We start from the raw sequence: 22,900 nt of genomic DNA on the forward strand, positions 1-22,900 counted from the left end.
AGCTAACGTGAGCTGCACCTGGATGGTTGGCCGCCTATTCAATGGCACATTATGAATAGTTTAAAAAATAACATGATTATGGCTATTCTAATTTTTAGACACAGGTAGTTCCTTATCTGACGTTGGTGAGCAACTGTGTGAGCTGCATCCTTAGCCAACATTGCAGACATAAAAACTCGATATGAAATCGAATAGGAAGGCATCACCTACTAAGGCAAAATAATACGATGACATTTCAGCAAAAAAAAGAGATAATTCAACCCTTACGTTATTCCTTGTTTATGTGTATTTTAGTCGGTTGGAGGTTCAGTTTTGTCTTTCTGGTGTGTGATTCTATCCTCGGTTTCCGGTCCCGTCGTTTCGGACTAGCGCAAAGCGCCACGTCGACGTAGAGGGGAGGAGCCATGGGAACGGCGTTCATACAGCGGCGCATGACGTCACATGGGGTGCGTTCGATCTACTCCGGTTTCAGAGCACTCTATCCGAAATGCGCCAGAAGCGTAGAATAACTGATGAATTTACGAACACACCCCATGATTTCTAACAAAAAAACTGTGATAGAAGGAACGACTCAAAATCACGTATGAATATTTTAATAGATAATTTTAATCTAGATGTTCATAATTGAACATGAATAAATATTTTAGATTTAATACATTTGGTCCTCCAAGCCAGAGAGGGCGGTAGTGGTATCCGGCTGCACGGGACCGGAGGGAGAGGAGTGGCCGAGACGTGGATCTGTCGCCTAGCCGGCGTGAGGAGTAGCTGGTTAGCTAACTAGCTAGATGGTGCTTCGCTTTTGCGGTACGCGGAACAGAGATCGGAGAAGCCAATAGCTAACGTTCAGATAGTTAGTTAGTTAGTTAGAGTAGATCCTGTGAGTTGCCAACATGGCGCTGTACGAATATGTCACTCGGGACCAACTGTCGGGCTTCGACAAGTACAAGGTAACGTGAAGAGAAAGACTGCTCCTCTAGCTAGTGGTTAGCATGCTAACCTGGTTAGCTAACGAGTGTTTTTGGCGTTCAGTTACACCACCATCATTATCGGCCGCTGAACATTCTGGGAAATGTCCTTTTAATTTCGCTACGGTCAGCTCATATGGCTGGGGTCATATTGTAACTGGAATAGACTAACCGTTTGTGTATTAATGGATCTGACCGATAAGCGACCTGTCAGCATTGGCTAACGTAACGTTAACTAGTGACATTACGTACTTGAGGAAAATAGGAAGGTTTCTCAACTCATACCTGTACATATGTTTGTTCACTATTAACTAGTTAACCAGTTAACCAGCGAACTAACCAGCTAGTTACCCCGCTAACTAGTTACTCTATGTCGTGAATTCGAAAACACCCGTTAGTGGGCTTGATATGCACAGCGGGTACAGAATATATTCTCCATTCAGGCTGTAAAGACTTCACCTCCTTAATTCTGTTTAGTGGCGGGAAAGAACGGGGGGAAATATACGTCCTTTCTTTATAAAACACAATTTCCCACCAGAATGCTACTTCCTGATTAGCCAAGTAGCTGCAGCCCGAAATGACGACCGGAGGATGGGTTATTGGGCAGATTTGTTGCCACTGAAGGACGTTTTGCGTGGCGATATTGATAACTAATATTGATAACCATCTAGATGTCACCTTGATTCATAGCCTTCATATAGTCTACTACTCAATGGGGAGAGCATGAACGGCAACACCGGGACGCAGTGCCCTTCGCTCCTGCTTGAAAAGCACGACTGTCCGGCAACGGCGTGGGAAGTAGCTACCTGATGGTAGTAGCTAATAGTAGGGTGACAGTAAGCACGCATGCAATGTATGAAGCAAGAGTACACCCATCATAAATACTTTAAATAAAAAATAAACAATCTTCAATTTTATTACTGAAAATGTCAAATTATTTGCGTAAAACAAACAGTGAAATACTACTGACTCTGGCTTAAAAACATAATTCCAAACTCTCGCAGTACAGCGGTCAAAAAAGGAAGACCCCAGCTCCCCCGGGCCGAACCCTCGGCGCCCGAGGGTTCGCCCCACTGTTTGGGAACCACTGGTCTAACCTATGGCAGAGCGCTTTCGACACTGGCCACTCCTTTACACACTCCTTTCCTTTCGACACACCCACTCGCTCATACTCTGGTGGCGAAGGACATCACTGCTCCTTAATGTGTATCCAAATTCAGTTTTGAGATCCACCGGCGTCATTGGTGTAGGGTTACCTGGACATTTCGGGCTGGTCATGGAACTATGAAAATGGACGGGGTCTCCCCGCTTAGCTTGATGGGATATGTAGTGATTTTGCCAACACAGCCAGATATATGTATACAGTCTTGTTCCCTTAATCTTCTTTCAACTGACAATCATATTTGTTGATTTAAATCAGACTTTATTCATATAATGAGTAATCCAGGAATGTCATAAGTTATTTGACATGAGAAAATGGCAACTCTACGGATTGCAATGACTACAATGAATGGCTATATTACTTCCTGACACTAAGGGTCCCTGGAGTTCCTCCTTCTCACCACTCTATATCGAGGAGGAGTTGTTTTCATAACTGGTCGTGGGATTTGCTAGCAACAACATTTAGTCACCATCAGTCTGAAAACTTGTTTTGAATACAACCAGACCTTTTCCTAATTGGTGTTGCTCAGAGCAGCGTGAATATGGATGTGCCAATTCATTCCAGTTTAAGTAGTACGAGCAACACAAGTTAGGAAAAAGTTAGTGGTTGTATTCAATAAGATGTATCAATTTCAGCGGCTGCAATTGTACAGAACAAACATAGGTACGAGTTGAGAAACCTTCCTATTCTCCTCAAGTACGTAATGTCACTATTCCAAAGCTATTACAGAGAACAAGTAAAATTTTTTCGCTTCTCAAAATGTTTTTTAAATGTTGTCCTATACTTCTTGTTGACAAAATTCCTGCTAATATTAGGTTTTTGAGCTAGTGCCCAATTGACCCCTTGAAGGAGAGCGCTCCTTGTCCCAGAATCTCCCAGAATGCACCGTGCGGCCCATTGACGATGCACTTTCACAATGGCCGTAATTACTATTCCAATGAAGTTTCCCATCTCCACAAAAGTACAGTGTCTTCAGAAAGTATTCATACCCCTTGACTTTTTCCACATTTTGTTGTCACTGCCTGAATTCAAAATAGATTAAATAGATCTTTTTTTCTCACCCATCTACACACAACACCCTATAATGACAACACCCCATTATTTTTGCAAATGTATTGAAAATGAAGCAGCTGCTACAGCTGTGAGTCTGAGTAAGTATCTAAGAGCTTTGCACACCTATATTGTACAATATTTGCCCATTATTTTCCAAATTCTTCAAACTGTCAAATTGGTTGTTGATCATTGCTAGACAACCTTTTTCAAGTCTTGCTTTAGATTTCAAAGCAGATTTAAGTAAACTGTAATTCGGCCACTCAGGAACATTCACTGTCTAGGTAAGCAACTCCAGTGTAGATTTGGCCTTGTGTTTTAGGTTATTGTCCAGCTGAAAGGTGAATTGATCTCCCAGTGTCTGGTTTAAAGCAGACTGAACCATTTGTTTTTGACTTTGCTTAGCTTCATTTAATTGTTTTTAATCCTGAAAAACTCCCCAGTCCTTAACAATTACAAGCATACCCATAACATGATGCAGCCACCACTATGCTTGGAAATATGGAGAGTGGTACTCCGTAATGTATTGGATTTGCCCCAAACATAACACTTTGTATTCGGGACAAAAAGGGAATTGCTTTGCCACATATTTTGCAGTATTACTTTAGTTTCTTGTTGCAAACAGGATGCATATTTTTAAATATTTTTTATCCTATAATGGCTTCCTTCTATTCACACTATCAATTATGTTAGTATTGCTATTCTGTACAGTCTTTTCACTCTGTCATTTAGGTTAGTATTGTGGAGTAACTACAATGTTGTTGATCCATCCTCAGTTTTCTCTCATCACAGCCATTAAGCTCTGTAACTGTTTTAAAGTCACCATTGGCCTTATGGTAAAATCCCTAAGCGTTTTCCTTCCTGTCCAAAGTGTATTTAATAACTTCACCATGCCCAAAGGGATATTCAATGTCTGCTTTAAAAATGTTTACCCATTTACCAATAGGTGCCTTTTGCGAGGCATTGTAAAACCTCCCAGGTCTTTGTGGGTGAATCTGTGTTTGAAATTCACTTCTCGCCTGAGGGACATTACAGATAGTTGTATGTGTTGGTACAGAGATTAGGTAGTTATTCAAAAATCATGTTACGCTATTATTGCACACAGTGAGTCCATGCAACTTATTATGTCACTTCTTAATTAAAGCACATTTTTACTCCTGAACTTATTTAGACTTGCCATAACAAAGGGGTTGACTACTTATTGACTCAAGACATTTCAGCTTTTCATTTTTCATGAATTTAACATTTAGAAAAAACATTATTCCACTTTGACATGATGGGGTACTGTGTGTAGGCAAGTTACAAAAAAATGTCAATTTAATCCATTTCAAATTCAGACTGTAACACAACAAAATGTGTTAGGTTCCGGGGTGTGGCTCCTTTCTGAAGGCTCTGTATATCATAACAGCAGCTGCCACTGAGACTTTCTATTGGACAAATTCGGGTAGGCCTTTCCCTGTTTCCTTCAGTTTGCCTTCTTATTTAAGATTTTCTTTTTTTAAACAGAATCTGATGAATATGCCCCAGAGCTCTCTGGGTTGGGTATGAGGAGGGAGACAGCAGTGTAGATGGGGTAAGGAATATGCCCCAGAGCTCTCTGGGTTGGGTATGAGGAGGGAGACAGCAGTGTAGATGGGGTAAGGAATATGCCCCAGAGCTCTCTGGGTTGGGTATGAGGAGGGAGACAGCAATGTAGATGGGGTAAGGAATATGCCCCAGAGCTCTCTGGGTTGGGTATGAGGAGGGAGACAGCAGTGTAGATGGGGTAAGGAATATGCCCCAGAGCTTTCTGGGTTGGGTATGAGGAGGGAGACAGCAGTGTAGATTGGGTAAGGAATATGCCCCAGAGCTCTCTGGGTTGGGTATGAGGAGGGAGACAGCAGTGTAGATGGGGTAAGGAATATGCCCCAGAGCTCTCTGGGTTGGGTATGAGGAGGGAGACAGCAGTGTAGATGGGGTAAGGAATATGCCCCAGAGCTCTCTGGGTTGGGTATGAGGAGGGAGACAGCAGTGTAGATGGGGTAAGGAATATGCCCCAGAGCTCTCTGGGTTGGGTATGAGGAGGGAGACAGCAGTGTAGATTGGGTAAGGAATATGCCCCAGAGCTTTCTGGGTTGGGTATGAGGAGGGAGACAGCAGTGTAGATTGGGTAAGGAATATGCCCCAGAGCTCTCTGGGTTGGGTATGAGGAGGGAGACAGCAGTGTAGATGGGGTAAGGAATATGCCCCAGAGCTCTCTGGGTTGGGTATGAGGAGGGAGACAGCAGTGTAGATGGGGTAAGGAATATGTCCCAGAGCTCTCTGGGTTGGGTATGAGGAGGGAGACAGCAATGTAGATGGGGTGTAATCATTAGTCCAAACAGGAGTATCTATTGGACAAAATCAGATATGTTCCTCCTCGTTTGGTTCCTGTTGAAAACACCTTGGTGTTGGTGATTGATGTAGCCAACGTTAACTAGCCAGCTAGCTGTCAGTGGCAACGCTGAACATCCAGCTGTCCAAATGAATACTGTTGATCGGTTACTGACAGGTCTGGTTTATGAGGGGAACAACTCTGTAAGATAGTGTTGTCTGGTTTATGAGGGGAACAACTCTGTAAGATAGTGTTGTCTGGTTTATAAGGTCTAGTTTGTGCATGGGGTCCAAAGTCACTCTCTTGTTGTGCCAGGGAGAGAGGGAGTGACAGGGATGGTGATAGAATGGAGAGAAGAAGCCCGATCTGATCTCCCACTGAGGCTCTCTCACCCCGATCTGTGTGTGTCTGTATTGTATATGCACACCTGCCTGTGCATATACAGTCGAAGTCGGAAGTTTACATACACCTTAGCCAAATACATTTAAACTCAGTTTTTCACAATTCCTGACATTTAATCCAAGTAAAAATTCCGTCATAGGTCAGTTAGGATCACCATTTTATTTTAAGAATGTGAATTGTCAAAATAATAGTAGAGAGAATTCTTTATTTCAGCTTTTATTTCTTTCATCACATTCCCAGTGGGTCAGAAGTTGACATACACTTAATTAGTATTTGGTAGCATTGCCTTTAAATTGTTTAACTTGGATCAAACATTTTGGGGAGCCTTCCACAAGCTTCCCACAATAAGTTGGGTGAATTTTGGCCCATTCCTCCTGACAGAGCTGGTGTAACTGAGTCAGGTTTGTAGGCCTCCTTCCTTTCACATGCTTTGTGATCCTTAAGCCATCTTGCCACAACTTTGGAAGTATACTTGGGGTTATTGTCCGTTTGGAAGACCCATTTGCGACCAAGCTTTAACTTCCTGACTGATGTCTTGAGATGTTGCTTCAATATATCCACATAATTTTCATACCTCATGATGCCATCTATTTTGTGAAGTGCACCAGTCCCTCCTGCAGCAAAGCACCCCCACAACATGATGCTGCCATCCCCGTGCTTCACGGTTGGGATGGTGTTCTTCGGCTTGCAAGCCTCCCCCTTTTTCCTCCAAAAACAACGATGGTCATTATAGCCAAACAGTTCTATTTTTGTTTCATCAGACCAGAGGACATTTCTTCAAAAAATACGATCTTTGTCCCCATGTGAAGTTGCAAACCGTAGTCTGGCTTTTTTTATTGCGGTTTTGGAGCAGTGGCTTCTTCCTTGCTGAGCGGCCTTTCAGGTTATGTCAATATAAGAGTCATTTTACTGTGGATATAGATACTTTTGTACCTGTTTCCTTCAGCATCTTCACAAGGTAACCGGAAGGTTGCTAGTAACCTGAAGGTTGCAAGTTCAAACCCCCGAGCTGACAAGGTACAAATCTGTCGTTCTTACCCTGAACAGGCAGTTAACCCATTGTTCCTAGGCCGTCATTGAAAATAAGAATTGGTTCTTAACTGACTTGCCTAGTTAAATAAAGGTAAAATAAAAATAAAGGTCCTTTGCTGTTATTCTGGGATTGATTTGCACTTTTCGCACTAAAGTGCGTTCATTTCAAGGAGACAGAACGAGCCTCCTTCCTGAGCGGTACGACGGCTGCGTGGTCCCATGGTGTTTATACTTGCCTACTATTGTTTGTACAGATGACCATGGTACCTTCAGGTGTTTGGAAATGCTCCCAAGGACGAACCAGACTTGTGGAGGTCTACAATTATTTTTCTGAGGCCTTGGCTGATTTCTTTTGATTTTCAAATGATGTCAAACAAAGAGGCACTGAGTTTGAAGGTTGGCCTTGAAATACATCCACAGGTACACATCCAATTGACTCAAGTGATGTCAATTAGCCTATCAGAAGCTTCTAAAGCCATGACACCATTTTCTGCAATTCTCCAAGCTGTTTAAAGGCACAGTCAACTTAGTGTATGTAAACTTCTGACTAGAGGTCGCCCGATTAATCGGAATGGCCGATTTCAAGTTTTCATAACAATCGGAAATCGGTATTTTTGGACACTGATTTGGCCGATTTTATTTTTTTTACACACCTTTATTTAACCTTTATTTAACACGGCAAGTCATTTAAGAACACATTCTTATTTTCAATGACGGCCTAGGAACAGTGGGTTAACTGCCTCGTTCAGGGGCAGAACGACAGATTTTCACCTTGTCAGCTCGGGGGATCCAATCTTGCAACCTTACAGTTAACTAGTCCAATGCTATAACCACCTGCCTCTCGTTGCACTCCACAAGGAGTCTGCCTGTTACGCGAATGCAGTAAGCCACGGTAAGTTGCTAGCTAGAATTAAACTTACCTTATAAAAAAACAATCAATCAATCAAACATAATCACTAGTTAACTACACATGGTTGATGATATTACTAGTTTATCTAGCGTGTCCTGCGTTGCATATAATCTGACTGAGCATACAAGTATCTAAGTATCTGACTGAGCGATGGTAGGCAGCAGCAGGCTTGTAAGCATTCATTCAAACAGCACTTTCTTGCGTTTTGCCGGCAGCTCTTCGTTGTGCGTCAAGCATTGCGCTGTTTATGACTTCAAGCCTATCAACTCCCGAGATGAGGCTGGTGTAACTGATGTGAAATGTCTAGCTAGTTAGCAGGGAGCGCGCTAATAGCGTTTCAAACGTCACTCGCTCTGAGACTTGGAGTGTTTTTTCCCCTTGCTCTGCATGGGTAACGCTGCTTCGAGGGTGGCTGTTGTCGTTGTGTTCCTGGTTCGAGCCCAGGGAAGAGCGAGGAGATGGACTGAAGCTATACTGTTACACTGGCAATACTAAAGTGCCTATAAGAACATCCAAAATTCAAAGGTTAATGAAATACAAATGGTATAGAGGGAAATAGCCATATAATTCCTATAATAACTACAACCTAAAACTTCTTACCTGGGAATATTGAAGACTCATGTTAAAAGGAACTTCCAGCTTTCATATGTTCTCATGTTCTGAGCAAGGAACTGAAACGTTAGCTTTCTTACATGGCACATATTGCACTTTTACTTTCTTCTCCAACACTTTGTTTTTGCATTATTTAAACCAAATTGAACATGTTTCATTATGTATTATATTAAGTTCAAATAAGTGTTCATTCAGTATTGTTGTAATTTTCATTATTTTCGGCGTTGAAAAATCCTCTACTTCTACTTCTGACCCACTGGAGTAATCTGTCTGTAAACAAGTGTTAGAAAAATGACTTGTGTCATGCACAAAGTAGATGTCCTAACCAACTTGCCAAAACTATAGTTTGTTAACAAGAAATTTGTAGAGTGGTTGAAAAATGAGTTTTAGTGACTCCCTTCTCTCCGCTCCTCACTTTCTCTCCTTCTCTCCTCTCTTCAGTACAGTGCGGTGGATTCCAACCCCCTGTCAGTCTACGTCATGCACCCCTTCTGGAACTCTGTAGTCAAGGTGAGCACACACACCACACCACACACCACACACACCCACACACCCACACCCACACACCACACACACACCACACACACACACAGGTTATTGTGACTATGACTACAGTGTGTGTGTATTATGATATTATGATAATGAGGTCTGTCTGCATCATAAATGAGGTTTGCTGAGATACAATAACCTTGACCCTCTCTCTACCTCTACCCTTCTCTCAATTTAAAGGGCTTTATTGGCATTGGAAACACATGTTTACATCTCCAAAGCAAATGGAATAGACAATAAACTGAAGGGAAATTAACAATGGAAGCATTAGTGAACATTACACTCACAAAAGTTTTCAAATAATATAGACATTTCAAATGTTATATTATTGGCTATTTACACTGTTGTAACAATGTGCAAGTGTTTGTAATATGAAAGATAAAATTAAATTGGCAGATAAAACAGGTTGTATTTACAGTGTTGGTGCTCCACTGGTTACCCTTTTGTCATGGCAACAGGTCACATCTTGCTGCTGTGATGGCAAACTGTGGTATTTCACCCAGTAGATATGGGAGTTTATCAGTGTTTGATTTGTTTTCATATTCTTTGTGGATCTGTGAAATCTGAGGGAAATATGTGTCTCTAATATGGTCATACATTTGGCAGGAGGCTAGGAAGTGCAGCTCAGTTTCTACCTAATTTTGAGGGCAGTGTGTACATAGGCAGGCCTGGCTCTCGAAGACAGGCTATGGCATTTGTGTTTGTTTGTCCCATTTTGTGAATTTTTGGTTGGTGAGTTGACCCCCAGACCTCACAACCATGAAGGACAATGGGTTAGATAACTGATGTATTTTTAGCCAGATCCTAATTTGGATGTTGAGTTTTATGTTCCTTTTGATGGCATAGTAGGCCCTTGCCTTGTCTCAACGTTCACAGCCTTGTGGAAGTTATCTGTGGTGTTGATGTTCAGGCCGATGTACACTACAGGTCAACAGTTTTAGAACAAATTCAACTTTATTTGTCACCTGCGCCGAATACAACCAACAGTGCAGTTCAAGAAGAGTGAAGAAAATATTTACCAAATAATCTAAAGTAACACAATAAAATAACAATAATGAGGCTATATACAGGGGGTACCGGTTAGTAATGAGGCTATATACAGGGGGGGTACAGGTTAGTAATGAGGCTATATACAGGGGGTACCGGGTCAATGTGGGGGGGGGGGGGGGTACCGGTTAGTAATGAGGCTATATACAGGGGGTACCGGGTCAATGTGGGGGGGGGGGGTGGTACAGGTTAGTAATGAGGCTATATACAGGAGGTACAGGTTAGTAATGAGGCTATATACAGGGGGTACAGGTTAGTAATGAGGCTATCTACAGGGGGTACAGGTTAGTAATGAGGCTATATACAGGGGGTACAGGTTAGTAATGAGGCTATATACAGGGGGTACAGGTTAGTAATGAGGCTATATACAGGGGGTACAGGTTAGTAATGAGGCTATCTACAGGGGGTACAGGTTAGTAATGAGGCTATATACAGGGGGTACAGGTTAGTAATGAGGCTATATACAGGGGGTACAGGTTAGTAATGAGGCTATATACAGGGGGTACAGGTTAGTAATGAGGCTATATACAGGGGGTACAGGTTAGTAATGAGGCTATATACAGGGGGTACAGGTTAGTAATGAGGCTATATACAGGGGGTACAGGTTAGTAATGAGGCTATATACAGGGGGTACAGGTTAGTAATGAGGCTATATACAGGGGGTACAGGTTAGTAATGAGGCTATCTACAGGGGGTACAGGTTAGTAATGAGGCTATCTACAGGGGGTACCGGTTAGTAATGAGGCTATATACAGGGGGTACAGGTTAGTAATGAGGCTATCTACAGGGGGTACAGGTTAGTAATGAGGCTATATACAGGGTATACCGGGTCAATGTGGGAGGGGGGGGTGGTACAGGTTAGTAATGAGGCTATATACAGGGGGTACCGGGTCAATGTGGGAGGGGGGGGTGGTACAGGTTAGTAATGAGGCTATATACAGGGTCAATGTGGGAGGGTACAGGTTAGTAATGAGGCTATATACAGGGGGTACCGGGTCAATGTGGGAGGGTACAGGTTAGTAATGAGGCTATATACAGGGGGTACCGGGTCAATGTGGGGGGGGGGGGTGGTACAGGTTAGTAATGAGGCTATATACAGGGGGTACCGGGTCAATGTGGGGGGGGGGGGGTGGTACAGGTTAGTAATGAGGCTATATACAGGGGGTACCGGGTCAATGTGGGGGGGGGGGGTGGTACAAGTTAGTAATGAGGCTATATACAGGGGGTACCGGGTCAATGTGGGGGGGGGGTGGTACAGGTTAGTAATGAGGCTATATACAGGGGGTACCGGGTCAATGTGGGAGGGGGGGGGCTGGTACAGGTTAGTAATGAGGCTATATACAGGGTATACCGGGTCAATGTGGAGGGGGGGGTGGTACAGGTTAGTAATGAGGCTATATACAGGGGGTACCGGGTCAATGTGGGGGGGGGGGGGGGGTGGTACAGGTTAGTAATGAGGCTATATACAGGGGGTACCGGGTCAATGTGGGAGGGGGGGGGGGTGGTACAGGTTAGTAATGAGGCTATATACAGGGGGTACCGGGTCAATGTGGGGGGGGGGGGGGGGGTACAGGTTAGTAATGAGGCTATATACAGGGGTACTGGTACCGGGTCAATGTGGGGGGGGGGGGTGGTACAGGTTAGTAATGAGGCTATATACAGGGTATACCGGGTCAATGTGGGAGGGGGGGGGGGTGGTACAGGTTAGTAATGAGGCTATATACAGGGGGTACCGGGTCAATGTGGGGGGGGGGGGGTACAGGTTAGTAATGAGGCTATATACAGGGGGTACCGGGTCAATGTGGGGGGGGGGGGGGGTGGTACAGGTTAGTAATGAGGCTATATACAGGGGGTACCGGGTCAATGTGGGGGGGGGGGGGTGGTACAGGTTAGTAATGAGGCTATATACAGGGGGTACCGGGTCAATGTGGGGGGGGGGGGGGGGGGTGGTACAGGTTAGTAATGAGGCTATATACAGGGGGTACCGGGTCAATGTGGGGGGGGGGGGGGTGGTACAGGTTAGTAATGAGGCTATATACAGGGGGTACCGGGTCAATGTGGGGGGGGGGGGGGGGGGTTGGTACAGGTTAGTAATGAGGCTATATACAGGGGGTACCGGGTCAATGTGGGGGGGGTGCAGGTTAGTAATGAGGCTATATACAGGGGGTACTGGTACCGGGTCAATGTGGGGGGGGTGGTACAGGTTAGTAATGAGGCTATATACAGGGTATACCGGGTCAATGTGGGAGGGGGGGTGGTGGTGGTACAGGTTAGTAATGAGGCTATATACAGGGGGTACCGGGTCAATGTGGGGGGGGGGGGTGGTACAGGTTAGTAATGAGGCTATATACAGGGGGTACCGGGTCAATGTGGGGGGGGGGGGTGGTACAGGTTAGTAATGAGGCTATATACAGGGGGTACCGGGTCAATGTGGGGGGGGGGGGGGTTGGTAAAGGTTAGTAATGAGGCTATATACAGGGGGTACCGGGTCAATGTGGGGGGGGTGCAGGTTAGTAATGAGGCTATATACAGGGGGTACTGGTACCGGGTCAATGTGGGGGGGGGGGGTGGTACAGGTTAGTAATGAGGCTATATACAGGGTATACCGGGTCAATGTGGGAGGGGGGGTGGTGGTGGTACAGGTTAGTAATGAGGCTATATACAGGGGGTACCGGGTCAATGTGGGAGGGGGGGGTGGTACAGGTTAGTAATGAGGCTATATACAGGGGGTACCGGGTCAATGTGGGGGGTGGGGGGGTGGTACAGGTTAGTAATGAGGCTATATACAGGGTGTACCGGGTCAATGTGGAGGGGGGGGGGGTACAGGTTAGTAATGAGACTATATACAGGGGGTACCGGGTCAATGTGGGGGGGGGGGGGGGGGGGGTGGTACAGGTTAGTAATGAGGCTATATACAGGGGGTACCGGGTCAATGTGGAGGGGGGGGGGTACAGGTTAGTAATGAGACTATATACAGGGGGTACCGGGTCAATGTGGGGGGGGGGGGGGTGGTACAGGTTAGTAATGAGGCTATATACAGGGGGTACCGGGTCAATGTGGGGGGGGGGGGTGGTACAGGTTAGTAATGAGGCTATATACAGGGGGTACCGGGTCAATGTGGGGGGGGGGGGTGGTACAGGTTAGTAATGAGGCTATATACAGGGGGTACCGGGTCAATGTGGGAGGGGGGGGTGGTACAGGTTAGTAATGAGGCTATATACAGGGGGTACCGGGTCAATGTGGGGGGGGGGGTGGTACAGGTTAGTAATGAGGCAATATACAGGGGGTACCGGGTCAATGTGGGGGGGGGGGGTGGTACAGGTTAGTAATGAGGCTATATACAGGGGGTACAGGTTAGTAATGAGGCTATCTACAGGGGGTACAGGTTAGTAATGAGGCTATATACAGGGTATACCGGGTCAATGTGGGAGGGGGGGGTGGTACAGGTTAGTAATGAGGCTATATACAGGGGGTACCGGGTCAATGTGGGAGGGGGGGGTGGTACAGGTTAGTAATGAGGCTATATACAGGGTCAATGTGGGAGGGTACAGGTTAGTAATGAGGCTATATACAGGGGGTACCGGGTCAATGTGGGAGGGTACAGGTTAGTAATGAGGCTATATACAGGGGGTACCGGGTCAATGTGGGGGGGGGGGGTGGTACAGGTTAGTAATGAGGCTATATACAGGGTATACCGGGTCAATGTGGGGGGGGGGGGGGGGGGGGGTGGTACAGGTTAGTAATGAGGCTATATACAGGGGGTACCGGGTCAATGTGGGAGGGGGGGGGGGTGGTACAGGTTAGTAATGAGGCTATATACAGGGGGTACCGGGTCAATGTGGGGGGGGGGGTGGTACAGGTTAGTAATGAGGCTATATACAGGGGGTACCGGGTCAATGTGGGAGGGGGGGGGCTGGTACAGGTTAGTAATGAGGCTATATACAGGGTATACCGGGTCAATGTGGAGGGGGGGGTGGTACAGGTTAGTAATGAGGCTATATACAGGGGGTACCGGGTCAATGTGGGGGGGGGGGGGGGGGGTGGTACAGGTTAGTAATGAGGCTATATACAGGGGGTACCGGGTCAATGTGGGAGGGGGGGGGGGGTGGTACAGGTTAGTAATGAGGCTATATACAGGGGGTACCGGGTCAATGTGGGGGGGGGGGGGGGGGGGGGGGGGGGGGTACAGGTTAGTAATGAGGCTATATACAGGGGTACTGGTACCGGGTCAATGTGGGGGGGGGGGGTGGTACAGGTTAGTAATGAGGCTATATACAGGGTATACCGGGTCAATGTGGGAGGGGGGGGGGGGTGGTACAGGTTAGTAATGAGGCTATATACAGGGGGTACCGGGTCAATGTGGGGGGGGGGGGGTACAGGTTAGTAATGAGGCTATATACAGGGGGTACCGGGTCAATGTGGGGGGGGGGGGGGTTGGTACAGGTTAGTAATAAGGCTATATACAGGGGGTACCGGGTCAATGTGGGGGGGGGGGGGGGTGGTACAGGTTAGTAATGAGGCTATATACAGGGGGTACCGGGTCAATGTGGGGGGGGGGGGGGGGGGTGGTACAGGTTAGTAATGAGGCTATATACAGGGGGTACCGGGTCAATGTGGGGGGGGGGGGGGTGGTACAGGTTAGTAATGAGGCTATATACAGGGGGTACCGGGTCAATGTGGGGGGGGGGGGGGGGTTGGTACAGGTTAGTAATGAGGCTATATACAGGGGGTACCGGGTCAATGTGGGGGGGGTGCAGGTTAGTAATGAGGCTATATACAGGGGGTACTGGTACCGGGTCAATGTGGGAGGGGGGGGGGGGTGGTACAGGTTAGTAATGAGGCTATATACAGGGGGTACCGGGTCAATGTGGGGGGGGGGGGTTACAGGTTAGTAATGAGGCTATATACAGGGGGTACCGGGTCAATGTGGGGGGGGGGGGGGTGGTACAGGTTAGTAATGAGGCTATATACAGGGGGTACCGGGTCAATGTGGGGGGGGGGGGGGGTGGTACAGGTTAGTAATGAGGCTATATACAGGGGGTACCGGGTCAATGTGGGGGGGGGGGGGGGGTGGTACAGGTTAGTAATGAGGCTATATACAGGGGGTACCGGGTCAATGTGGGGGGGGGGGGGGTGGTACAGGTTAGTAATGAGGCTATATACAGGGGGTACCGGGTCAATGTGGGGGGGGGGGGGGGTTGGTACAGGTTAGTAATGAGGCTATATACAGGGGGTACCGGGTCAATGTGGGGGGGGTGCAGGTTAGTAATGAGGCTATATACAGGGGGTACTGGTACCGGGTCAATGTGGGGGGGGTGGTACAGGTTAGTAATGAGGCTATATACAGGGTATACCGGGTCAATGTGGGAGGGGGGGTGGTGGTGGTACAGGTTAGTAATGAGGCTATATACAGGGGGTACCGGGTCAATGTGGGGGGGGGGGGTGGTACAGGTTAGTAATGAGGCTATATACAGGGGGTACCGGGTCAATGTGGGGGGGGGGGTGGTACAGGTTAGTAATGAGGCTATATACAGGGGGTACCGGGTCAATGTGGGGGGGGGGGGGTTGGTACAGGTTAGTAATGAGGCTATATACAGGGGGTACCGGGTCAATGTGGGGGGGGTGCAGGTTAGTAATGAGGCTATATACAGGGGGTACTGGTACCGGGTCAATGTGGGGGGGGGGGGTGGTACAGGTTAGTAATGAGGCTATATACAGGGTATACCGGGTCAATGTGGGAGGGGGGGTGGTGGTGGTACAGGTTAGTAATGAGGCTATATACAGGGGGTACCGGGTCAATGTGGGAGGGGGGGGTGGTACAGGTTAGTAATGAGGCTATATACAGGGGGTACCGGGTCAATGTGGGGGGTGGGGGGGGTGGTACAGGTTAGTAATGAGGCTATATACAGGGTGTACCGGGTCAATGTGGAGGGGGGGGGGTACAGGTTAGTAATGAGACTATATACAGGGGGTACCGGGTCAATGTGGGGGGGGGGGGGGGGGTGGTACAGGTTAGTAATGAGGCTATATACAGGGGGTACCGGGTCAATGTGGAGGGGGGGGGGTACAGGTTAGTAATGAGACTATATACAGGGGGTACCGGGTCAATGTGGGGGGGGGGGGGGGGTGGTACAGGTTAGTAATGAGGCTATATACAGGGGGTACCGGGTCAATGTGGGGGGGGGGGGTGGTACAGGTTAGTAATGAGGCTATATACAGGGGGTACCGGGTCAATGTGGGGGGGGGGTGGTACAGGTTAGTAATGAGGCTATATACAGGGGGTACCGGGTCAATGTGGGAGGGGGGGGTGGTACAGGTTAGTAATGAGGCTATATACAGGGGGTACCGGGTCAATGTGGGGGGGGGGTGGTACAGGTTAGTAATGAGGCAATATACAGGGGGTACCGGGTCAATGTGGGGGGGGGGGGGTGGTACAGGTTAGTAATGAGGCTATATACAGGGGGTACCGGGTCAATGTGGGGGGTGGGGGGGTGGTACAGGTTAGTAATGAGGCTATATACAGGGTATACCGGGTCAACGTGGGAGGGGGGGGTGGTACAGGTTAGTAATGAGGCTATATACAGGGGGTACCGGGTCAATGTGGGGGGGGGGGGGGGGGGGTGGTACAGGTTAGTAATGAGGCTATATACAGGGGGTACCGGGTCAATGTGGGAGGGGGGGGGGGGGTGGTACAGGTTAGTAATGAGGCTATATACAGGGGGTACCGGGTCAATGTGGGGGGGGGGGGGGGGGGGGGGGGGGTACAGGTTAGTAATGAGGCTATATACAGGGGTACTGGTACCGGGTCAATGTGGGGGGGGGGGGTGGTCCAGGTTAGTAATGAGGCTATATACAGGGTATACCGGGTCAATGTGGGAGGGGGGGGGGGTGGTACAGGTTAGTAATGAGGCTATATACAGGGGGTACCGGGTCAATGTGGGAGGGGGGGGGGGTGATACAGGTTAGTAATGAGGCTATATACAGGGGGTACCGGGTCAATGTGGGGGGGGGGGGGGGGGGGGTACAGGTTAGTAATGAGGCTATATACAGGGGGTACCGGGTCAATGTGGGGGGGGGGGGGTGGTACAGGTTAGTAATGAGGCTATATACAGGGGGTACCGGGTCAATGTGGGGGGGGGGGGTGGTACAGGTTAGTAATGAGGCTATATACAGGGGGTACCGGGTCAATGTGGGGGGGGGGGGGGGGGGTGGTACAGGTTAGTAATGAGGCTATATACAGGGGGTACCGGGTCAATGTGGGGGGGGGGGGGGGGGGGTGGTACAGGTTAGTAATGAGGCTATATACAGGGGGTACCGGGTCAATGTGGGGGGGGGGGGTGGTACAGGTTAGTAATGAGGCTATATACAGGGGGTACCGGGTCAATGTGGGGGGGGGGGGGGTTGGTACAGGTTAGTAATGAGGCTATATACAGGGGGTACCGGGTCAATGTGGGGGGGGTGCAGGTTAGTAATGAGGCTATATACAGGGGGTACTGGTACCGGGTCAATGTGGGGGGGGTGGTACAGGTTAGTAATGATGCTATATACAGGGTATACCGGGTCAATGTGGGAGGGGGGGTGGTGGTGGTACAGGTTAGTAATGAGGCTATATACAGGGGGTACCGGGTCAATGTGGGGGGGGGGGTGGTACAGGTTAGTAATGAGGCTATATACAGGGGGTACCGGGTCAATGTGGGGGGGGGGGTGGTACAGGTTAGTAATGAGGCTATATACAGGGGGTACCGGGTCAATGTGGGGGGGGGGGGGGGGTTGGTACAGGTTAGTAATGAGGCTATATACAGGGGGTACCGGGTCAATGTGGGGGGGGTGCAGGTTAGTAATGAGGCTATATACAGGGGGTACTGGTACCGGGTCAATGTGGGGGGGGGGGGTGGTACAGGTTAGTAATGAGGCTATATACAGGGGGTACCGGGTCAATGTGGAGGGGGGGGGGGGGTACAGGTTAGTAATGAGACTATATACAGGGGGTACCGGGTCAATGTGGGGGGGGGGGGGGGGTGGTACAGGTTAGTAATGAGGCTATATACAGGGGGTACCGGGTCAATGTGGGGGGGGGGGGGGGGGGGGTGGTACAGGTTAGTAATGAGGCTGTATACAGGGGGTACCGGGTCAATGTGGGGGGGGGGTGGTACAGGTTAGTAATGAGGCTATATACAGGGGGTACCGGGTCAATGTGGGAGGGGGGGGTGGTACAGGTTAGTAATGAGGCTATATACAGGGGGTACCGGGTCAATGTGGGGGGGGGGGGTGGTACAGGTTAGTAATGAGGCTATATACAGGGGGTACCGGGTCAATGTGGGGGGGGGGGGGGGGGTGGTACAGGTTAGTAATGAGGCTATATACAGGGTATACCGGGTCAATGTGGGTGGGGGGTGGTGGTGGTACAGGTTAGTAATGAGGCTATATACAGGGGGTACCGGGTCAATGTGGGGGGGGTGCAGGTTAGTAATGAGGCTATATACAGGGGGTACCGGGTCAATGTGGGGGGGGGGGGTGGTAGTACAGGTTAGTAATGAGGCTATCTATATACAGGGGGTACCGGGTCAATGTGGGGGGGGTGCAGGTTAGTAATGAGGCTATATACAGGGGGTACCGGGTCAATGTGGGGGGGTACAGGTTAGTAATGAGGCTATATACAGGGGCTACCGGTACCGGGTCAATGTGGGGGTGGTACAGGTTAGTAATGAGGCTATATACAGGGGGTACTGGTACCGGGTCAATGTGGGGGGGTACAGGTTAGTAATGAGGCTATATACAGGGGGTACCGGGTCAATGTTGGGGGGGTGCAGGTTAGTAATGAGGCTATATACAGGGGTACTGGTACCGGGTCAATGTGGGGGGGGGGGGTGGTCCAGGTTAGTAATGAGGCTATATACAGGGTATACCGGGTCAATGTGGGAGGGGGGGGGGGTGGTACAGGTTAGTAATGAGGCTATATACAGGGGGTACCGGGTCAATGTGGGAGGGGGGGGGGGTGATACAGGTTAGTAATGAGGCTATATACAGGGGGTACCGGGTCAATGTGGGGGGGGGGGGGGGGGGGGTACAGGTTAGTAATGAGGCTATATACAGGGGGTACCGGGTCAATGTGGGGGGGGGGGGGGTGGTACAGGTTAGTAATGAGGCTATATACAGGGGGTACCGGGTCAATGTGGGGGGGGGGGGTGGTACAGGTTAGTAATGAGGCTATATACAGGGGGTACCGGGTCAATGTGGGGGGGGGGGGGGGGGGGTGGTACAGGTTAGTAATGAGGCTATATACAGGGGGTACCGGGTCAATGTGGGGGGGGGGGGTGGTACAGGTTAGTAATGAGGCTATATACAGGGGGTACCGGGTCAATGTGGGGGGGGGGGGGGTTGGTACAGGTTAGTAATGAGGCTATATACAGGGGGTACCGGGTCAATGTGGGGGGGGTGCAGGTTAGTAATGAGGCTATATACAGGGGGTACTGGTACCGGGTCAATGTGGGGGGGGTGGTACAGGTTAGTAATGATGCTATATACAGGGTATACCGGGTCAATGTGGGAGGGGGGGTGGTGGTGGTACAGGTTAGTAATGAGGCTATATACAGGGGGTACCGGGTCAATGTGGGGGGGGGGGTGGTACAGGTTAGTAATGAGGCTATATACAGGGGGTACCGGGTCAATGAGGGGGGGGGGGTGGTACAGGTTAGTAATGAGGCTATATACAGGGGGTACCGGGTCAATGTGGGGGGGGGGGGGGTTGGTACAGGTTAGTAATGAGGCTATATACAGGGGGTACCGGGTCAATGTGGGGGGGGTGCAGGTTAGTAATGAGGCTATATACAGGGGGTACTGGTACCGGGTCAATGTGGGGGGGGGGGGTGGTACAGGTTAGTAATGAGGCTATATACAGGGGGTACCGGGTCAATGTGGAGGGGGGGGGGGGTACAGGTTAGTAATGAGACTATATACAGGGGGTACCGGGTCAATGTGGGGGGGGGGGGGGTGGTACAGGTTAGTAATGAGGCTATATACAGGGGGTACCGGGTCAATGTGGGGGGGGGGGGGGGGGTGGTACAGGTTAGTAATGAGGCTGTATACAGGGGGTACCGGGTCAATGTGGGGGGGGGGTGGTACAGGTTAGTAATGAGGCTATATACAGGGGGTACCGGGTCAATGTGGGAGGGGGGGGTGGTACAGGTTAGTAATGAGGCTATATACAGGGGGTACCGGGTCAATGTGGGGGGGGGGGGTGGTACAGGTTAGTAATGAGGCTATATACAGGGGGTACCGGGTCAATGTGGGGGGGGGGGGGGGGTGGTACAGGTTAGTAATGAGGCTATATACAGGGTATACCGGGTCAATGTGGGTGGGGGGTGGTGGTGGTACAGGTTAGTAATGAGGCTATATACAGGGGGTACCGGGTCAATGTGGGGGGGGTGCAGGTTAGTAATGAGGCTATATACAGGGGGTACCGGGTCAATGTGGGGGGGGGGGGTGGTAGTACAGGTTAGTAATGAGGCTATCTATATACAGGGGGTACCGGGTCAATGTGGGGGGGGTGCAGGTTAGTAATGAGGCTATATACAGGGGGTACCGGGTCAATGTGGGGGGGTACAGGTTAGTAATGAGGCTATATACAGGGGCTACCGGTACCGGGTCAATGTGGGGGTGGTACAGGTTAGTAATGAGGCTATATACAGGGGGTACTGGTACCGGGTCAATGTGGGGGGGTACAGGTTAGTAATGAGGCTATATACAGGGGGTACCGGGTCAATGTTGGGGGGGTGCAGGTTAGTAATGAGGCTATATACAGGGGGTACCGGGTCAATGTGGGGGGGTACAGGTTAGTAATGAGGCTATATACAGGGGGTACAGGTTAGTAATGAGGCTATATACAGAGGGTACTGGTACCGGGTCAATGTGGGGGTGGTACAGGTTAGTAATGAGGCTATATACAGGGGGTACTGGTACCGGGTCAATGTGGGGGGGTACAGGTTGGTAATGAGGCTATATACAGGGGGTACCGGGTCAATGTGGGGGGAGTGCAGGTTAGTAATGAGGCTATATACAGGGGGTACCGGGTCAATGTGGGCGGGTACAGGTTAGTAATGAGGCTATATACAGGGGGTACTGGTACCGGGTCAATGTGGGGGGGTACAGGTTAGTAATGAGGCTATATACAGGGGGTACCGGTACAGAGTCCGTCTGTCACCTCAAACACTGAAGAATGGCAAGGTATCATTACATCTATGTAAGTAGTATGTTGTTGAAATATGGTGATTCTAGTGGGGGGATACAGGTATTTCTGATTTATCTGGCGATGTTCAGGTTTCTGCTCTTTAGGCAGATTACCTCAGGCTTGGGATATTCCAAGATGAGATTCTGAAGACTTTGTGTTCCATAAAGTGTCCAATGTTGTTAGTCTGGTTTGGCCGGGGGGGGGGTTTCCCCGCAGGTCTGGGAGATAGTGGGAGGGGGGTTTCCCCACAGGTCTGGGAGAGTATCTCGCTGGTCTGGGTGGGGTGTTTATTGATCTGTTGCCCCTGTGTGAAGTGTTGGGACTGCGTTTGAGAGCGATATCCTTTAGAGCCCGGGCGAATGGGGGCACTGCTGCCTTGTATAGGTGGCCCTGGTCATAGAGGCTTTTCAGGTCCGGGGTGGAGTGGTGGGCCTGGTCATAGAGGCTTTTCAGGTCCAGGGTGGAGTGGTGGGCCTGGTCATAGAGGCTGTTCAGGTCCAGGGTGGAGTGGTGGGCCAGGAAAACATTTGGTTTTGAGGCACAGTCACTGGAAATACTTGCGTTTACCCGCTGTATGGTAGCAGGGTGGAAGTATTTTCGTGGTAGCAGGGTGGAGATAACCCTGCATTGGGAAAAGTAGAATAAACTTTTTCAATCACTCCCTTCAGTGCTGTGGTCACCCTTTCCTGCTGTGCTCTCAGGTGGTTTGTGCCTGTGTGTATTATTATGTGGCTGGGAGACCCTAGTTGGTCCTCAGACAGAAGGTCTAGGGCGCGCTGGGTGTTTGGACACCAGAGTTTAGACACTGTGTGTTTGGTAGAAAAGTTTTTCAATCTGTCCATCCCTCTACTCCCCCCCCCCCCCCCCCCCCCCTCTCTCTCCATCGCTCTCTCTCCATCCCTCTCCCTCTACTTTCTCCCCCTCTCTCTCTCTTTTCCAGGTGATGCCCAGATGGTTAGCTCCTAACCTCATCACCTTCACTGGTTTCATGTTCCTGGTCTTCAACTTCCTCATGCTGTCCTTCTACGACTACCACTTTGATGCATCCGGTATGCCGCCCGCCGTGTGTGTGTGTGTGGTGCAGGTTGTGTGTGTGTGTGTGTGTGTGTGTGTGGTGCAGGTTGTGTGTGTGTGTGTGTGGTGCAGGTTGTGTGTGTGTGTGTGTGGTGCAGGTTGTGTGTGTGTGTGTGTGTGTGGTGCAGGTTGTGTGTGTGTGGTGCAGGTTGTGTGTGTGCAGGTTGTGTGTGTGTGTGTGTGTGGTGCAGGTTGTGTGTGTGCAGGTTGTGTGTGTGTGTGTGTGGTGCAGGTTGTGTGTGTGCAGGTTGTGTGTGTGTGTGTGTGTGTGGTGCAGGTTGTGTGTGTGTGTGTGTGTGTGGTGCAGGTTGTGTGTGTGTGTGTGTGTGGTGCAGGTTGTGTGTGTGTGTGTGTGTGGTGCAGGTTGTGTGTGTGTGTGTGGTGCAGGTTGTGTGTGTGTGTGTGTGTGTGTGGTGCAGGTTGTGTGTGTGTGTGGTGCTGGTTGTGTGTGTGCAGGTTGTGTGGGTGTGTGTGTGTGGTGCAGGTTGTGTGTGTGTGTGTGTGTGGTGCAGGTTGT

At 49.5% G+C, this 22,900-nt stretch overlaps 2 protein-coding genes across 3 annotated transcripts in view; one reads left to right on the plus strand and one right to left on the minus strand.

Annotated features, from left to right (window-relative positions):
* LOC139415455 (dolichyl-diphosphooligosaccharide--protein glycosyltransferase subunit 4) overlaps window positions 1-381 on the minus strand; it is a 33,317-nt gene extending 32,936 nt beyond the window's left edge. Inside the window, exon 1 of the transcript XR_011634960.1 lies at window positions 268-381. The gene's annotated coding sequence lies outside the window, so the exon portion shown is untranslated. The remainder of the gene's footprint in view (window positions 1-267) is intronic.
* Window positions 382-695: 314 nt separating this feature from the next.
* Window positions 696-22,900, plus strand: part of LOC139414866 (selenoprotein I) — a 57,134-nt gene continuing 34,929 nt past the window's right edge. Inside the window, exons 1-3 of one of the 2 annotated variants that reach the window (XR_011634914.1) lie at window positions 696-947; window positions 8,928-8,996; window positions 22,250-22,358. Coding sequence is in view for 1 of the 2 variants with exons in the window: in XM_071162453.1 (XP_071018554.1) it covers window positions 891-947; window positions 8,928-8,996; window positions 22,250-22,358 (235 nt within the window). In the remaining variant the exon portion in view is untranslated. The remainder of the gene's footprint in view (window positions 948-8,927; window positions 8,997-22,249; window positions 22,359-22,900) is intronic. The other variant, XM_071162453.1, reaches the window with a different exon arrangement.

Source organism: Oncorhynchus clarkii, chromosome 8 (genome assembly GCF_045791955.1).
Source record: "Oncorhynchus clarkii lewisi isolate Uvic-CL-2024 chromosome 8, UVic_Ocla_1.0, whole genome shotgun sequence".
Taxonomy (NCBI): domain Eukaryota; kingdom Metazoa; phylum Chordata; class Actinopteri; order Salmoniformes; family Salmonidae; genus Oncorhynchus; species Oncorhynchus clarkii.